The 4,710-nt window shown below is 51.5% G+C and overlaps 1 protein-coding gene across 1 annotated transcript in view; it reads right to left on the bottom strand.

Annotated features, from left to right (window-relative positions):
• Position 1: 1 nt before the first annotated feature.
• Positions 2-4,710, bottom strand: part of NCF1 (neutrophil cytosolic factor 1) — a gene marked incomplete at its 3' end in the record, with an annotated part of 7,786 nt that continues 3,077 nt past the window's right edge. Inside the window, exons 7-11 of the mRNA XM_005425140.2 lie at positions 4,336-4,443; positions 3,415-3,532; positions 2,701-2,808; positions 1,033-1,175; positions 2-84 (exon numbers count right to left, since the gene is read on the bottom strand). Of these exons, the coding sequence (XP_005425197.1) occupies positions 2-84; positions 1,033-1,175; positions 2,701-2,808; positions 3,415-3,532; positions 4,336-4,443 (560 nt within the window). The remainder of the gene's footprint in view (positions 85-1,032; positions 1,176-2,700; positions 2,809-3,414; positions 3,533-4,335; positions 4,444-4,710) is intronic.

Genomic DNA, 4,710 nt, shown 5'->3' with positions numbered 1-4,710 from the left:
GGTTCAGGATGAGGTCCTTGCTGGGACGGGGAGGAACAGCAGGTTGAGCCTTGGGCTTGTTGTCCTCTGGCTCATTTTTCTCAACTGCCAGTAAAAAAGATGTACAGATGGGTCAGAGCTCTGCACCACACACCACCCTCATGAACATTCAGCAGCTTCCTACATCATGGCCACCAAAGCTCCTGCTTCTCCTCCTGTCCATGCTCCATGTATGGGTCTTCCTGCAGGTCATGGTGTCAGGACATGCCCACCAGTGCCCAGCTGGGAGCTGTGCTCAGGGAAAGCCTGTCTTTGGGTCTGCATGAGGTCTGCCCATCTTTAGCTCTGGGAAGGTCATGGATACTGCATGGGGATAACAGATCTAAAGGGTATGCCTCAGTGACAGCCTCTCTCCTTCTTCATGAAGAGACACTCTTTACAAGGGCCTGGACTGGTAGGACAAGGGGGAGTGGCTTCACACTGTCAGAGGCCAGGGTTAGATTAAATATTAGGAAAAAATTCTTTTCTGTGAAGGGAGTGGGGCACAGGTTGCCCTAAGCAACTGTGGCTGCCATGTGCCTGGAAGTGTTCAAGGCTAGGTTGGATGAGGCTTGGAGCAACCTGATCAGGCTGGGAGCAACCTGATCAAGGGGAAGCTTTGAATGAATTGGTCTTTAAGGTCCCTTCCCACCAAAACCAAATTCTGTAATTCTATGATTCTTCATGTAACACTTCCTTTCTGGGGGCTCTGCTGACAGCTGACATATATGGCAATTGCAGTGGTAATGGCAACATGGGGGAGGTTGGGTGCACAAAGGAAAACACTGATCCCAAATGTGGCCTGACCTCCTTCCAGGGCCATATTCTGCTCTGTCTGACCTATAGCCAGGAGTAAGAAAACTCCTTGAAAGAAACACCTCCCTGCACAGACATTCCCCATGGGGAAAGGGCAGATGGACATGGTGTGACCTCAGTGTGCCATCCTGCTCCAGCTGCCAGCCCTGGTGGGGGGCATGGGTCATGCTGCAGGATTCCAGTTCCACTGAGACTTACTGATGACATTGGCCTGGTTCTGGGAATTTCCCCGCGTTTTCCGCTGGTTCTGGATGTACTTCTTGCTGTTCCTCCTGTAGGTCTCCTGGCTGATTTGCTTCCGGCCCTGCTTGTGGATGCTCTTCACATTTCGGATGGTGGATCTGCAAGGAGTGAGAAACAAAACTTCCAGTTTTCATGCTGGCAGCTGTCACACCACACACCTCCTTTCCCCACACTTCCTCCTTTGCTTCACCCAAACCCCAATTTCTGCTTTTGGGTTCTGCCTGGTGGATGGCAGCCATTGAGGGCAGCCATCAGTGAGCCACAATCTACGTGTTCAGAGGCAGCTGGATGGTGCTCTGCAAGCAACCACTGAAGGGTGAACCCTGAGCACAAGTCTGGAAAGTAATGATAGGGATTGGTGAGGAAGATTGGATATAAAGCTGGAAGGATGAGATGGGCATGAGGGTTATCCAAGAAAGCCCCAGAAGTGATCTATAGCTCTTTGATGAATGAACATACAGCACCTATCCTGGCCACAAAATTGAGGTGGTGTGGGGCTAGGCATGGCTCCCCGAGGCTCAAGGGTCAGATACAGGGGAATGGAATATGGGGCATGTGTCAGTGTGCACCCAAATGTGCAGTGTTCAACCCACAGGAGAGAAACTCCTGAGAGAAGTGAAAGGCTGAGCAGCCTGAGGCTGCTGCAGGGGAAACCCCAGCACTGGGGACTGTCCCTGGGCAGGCAGACAGGGGCCCTGCTTTGTCTTCAGTACCATGGCAGGAGTGAGGTGATGTCCACCCCATGGCATTGTCCTCCTGCTCTTCTCAAAGAAAAGTGCCTCTCTGCCCTCAGCCCCTTCCTGGTGTGAGCACATCCCCCATGTCACAGCAAAGTGCTTGCCCTTAACAGGTCACCACATTCACAGCAGGCCTTGGCCTGGCTGCCAGTGCCACAGAGGCAGCAGTCACAATGGCAGGGGAACAACCCACCGTCCTTGGAACAGGCCACTTCATCTCCCCCAAGGTGACCAGCAAACATCTCTGTGGCCAAACAGGTGGATCTGGACCATTTTACACTGTCTCACACTCAATCCATGCTCCAGCAAAACTGGATTTGGAGAGATTTTATAGCAGGCCTGACATGTCATCTTGCAGAAAAAAGAGATAGGAGCAAATTCTGCCCTTTTTAGCCATTCTCTTTGCACTGGAATTAATGAGTTATTTGTGCTTTCTATCTTTTTAATCAAAATAAAATCCCTTGCATTTGCTCAAATCCTTCCATTAGATTAGGCCACTTGGCAGCTTCATTTAGTCAAATCTCTCCTTGCCTCTAAAAGATTCAGCGCACACACTTAGGAAGTAAGAAAATGGCCAATTTGAAAATTAAACAAGATTAGCCCAGAAAAGAAACTTTGCAGAAGGACAAGGAGAAATACACCTGATGGGTGGACCTGTTGGAGCAAGGATCCTGGAGCCCTGCCTCAGCAATGCCTGTGGTAGTTGGGGAGCACAGAGCTGGTGGGAGGACAGCCCTGCTCTGTCTGTGCCCTGCTTACATTTCTCCAGGCAGTTCCTCACTGACAGGGCAAGCAGGTGACACCACAACACCCTGTCTGGTTTAATTTCATCTCCCTCAAGGAAGTGGGAGATGTTCTTCTGCCCTCTACACAGAGCTTCTCCTACCTCCGTGGAGGAGCACCCCGGTTCCTCAGCTCACTCTTCACAGAGGTGTTCACTTCCCCAGCTTTCTGCAGGTACATGGAGGGGTAATAACCTGTGGTTTCATCCTTCCTGCAACACAAAGCAACATCACTTGCAGTCGTGGCTCTGCAACCACCTCCTCAGTCCAGGAGAGAGATTTGATCATTCCTGTAGGTGGTTACAGCGTCCCAGAATGGTTTGGTTAGAAGGGACCTTAAAGGATCTCATTCCAGCCCTCTGCCACAGGCAGGGACACCTTCCCCTAGAATAGGTTATTCCTATTCCAAGCTCCATCCAGCCTGGCCTTGAACTCTTCCCACTCAGGACATTCCATGAGTCATGGTTCAGGTTACCTCATGGTGCCATGTTACCTCAAATGCTCCTTGCAGCTGGGATGAAAGTTGAGGTTTTGCAAAGCAAAATGTGCCAGAACAAGTAGAGGCAAAATAACAGATACACATTTTTTTCCCATCTGCCTCCTTCTTGGATATTTCTGAAGCTCTCAGGAGAGGAATTTCAAGCTGAAATATTTAAGATTTGGTAAAGAACAGACTCTGAGGAGCAGCCCTGCAAAGGAAGTGCTGGGCAGTGGCACCAAAGACACCAAGGCTTTCAGAGCCCTGATGTGGAGCACCATGGATGTCCCTTCCCTCTCCCTGAGTGCTGCTTGCCTGAGCTCTTCATGGCATCTCTCACCTGATGACCCACCAGCCATCAAGGAGCTTGTGGATGACTTCAATGGTATCACCCTCCTTGAGGGTCAGCTCATCCTCTTCCACAGCCGTGTAGCTTTTCTGGACCACGTATGCTTCACCTACACATGAAATGGGGATGGTGGATCATGTGCTGACACCTCAGGGATGGGGCTGAACCTCCCCAGCCACTGAGGAGGCACCAGAGCATTAGGAGGCACCCTACATTTTAGGCAAGAGGTGCTTCAGGTTTGGATTCAGACTTCCCCCAGTCTTGTCATTGCCCATGGCTCATCCCAGCCCCTTCACCATCTCTCCAGAAAAAAACTTTTGGGTGCAAGCAGAGGAAGCACTCCTATCTCTGCTCGAAAGTGTGCCCAGAATTCAGATGGTGAAGTAAGGCAGAAGGAAGTGTTGTGCTAATAGGGCCTTTTCCAGCGTTGTGCAACCCTCAGAGCTGAAGCCTGTTGAGCAATTAGCACAAGTCTGCAGGATCCTTCCCCTGCTCCACGTGATAAAGCCCTGCTGTCATGGCAGGGCAGTGCAGGGGACAGGGAGCAGGGCCAGGTCCTCATAAGGACAGCACAGAGGTGAAGCACTGTGAATTCCTGTGCCTGATTTGGGTGCTGCACCATGCTGTTCTGCTAACCCAGCACCTCAGCCAGCTCAGCATGGCCACTGGGTAAGGATCAGCCAAAACACAAATCTAATGCTGAGTTGCAGGTCATGGGAAGCTCCCAAGGTTGACACTGAGGCACCAAGCCATGAGATTTATCCCTCCTGGCAGTTCCTACAGCAGCATCTCCCTGCCCAGTGATCCTGCTCAGTCTGAATTTCCCAGCTTTGCAGTGAGCCATCACAGTGGAGAGCTGCAGCAGGCTCTGCTCTGACACACACACACACTCTGGTCACCCCAACATTCTACCTGCATAATTAGGCTCCTGCTCTTCAGATTCATCAGGACCATCCAGTGGCTCCAGATAGGCAGCAGGTACCCAGCCTCGTTTATTCTTCAGTTGACAAAACCACCAGCCTGCAAAGAAAGCAACCATGGGCAAGAGCAGAGAGTGTTCTGGGGACTGGCACCAGGTCTGTCCTGGCCAGGGGAGGTGCAGGCATCTCTGAGTCCTGGACCAAAGGGACAGTGCTGGGGCCAATCTCTGTTGACATGGTGCAACCAGAGAAGTTGACCAGTTCATCCTGCTCCTGCTGGGCAGGAAGCCTCACAGGCTGAGGCATGGCCAGGGTGTTGCACAGTTTCCTAGAACTGCCCCTCAGCCTTCACTGCCATAGCCAGTTC

The sequence above is a fragment of the Geospiza fortis genome, unplaced genomic scaffold, assembly GCF_000277835.1.
Source record: "Geospiza fortis unplaced genomic scaffold, GeoFor_1.0 scaffold59, whole genome shotgun sequence".
In the NCBI taxonomy this organism is placed as follows: Eukaryota; Metazoa; Chordata; class Aves; order Passeriformes; family Thraupidae; genus Geospiza; species Geospiza fortis.
The sequence above is the reverse complement of the archived record's forward strand: the minus strand, read 5'-3'. Positions and strand labels throughout refer to the sequence as shown.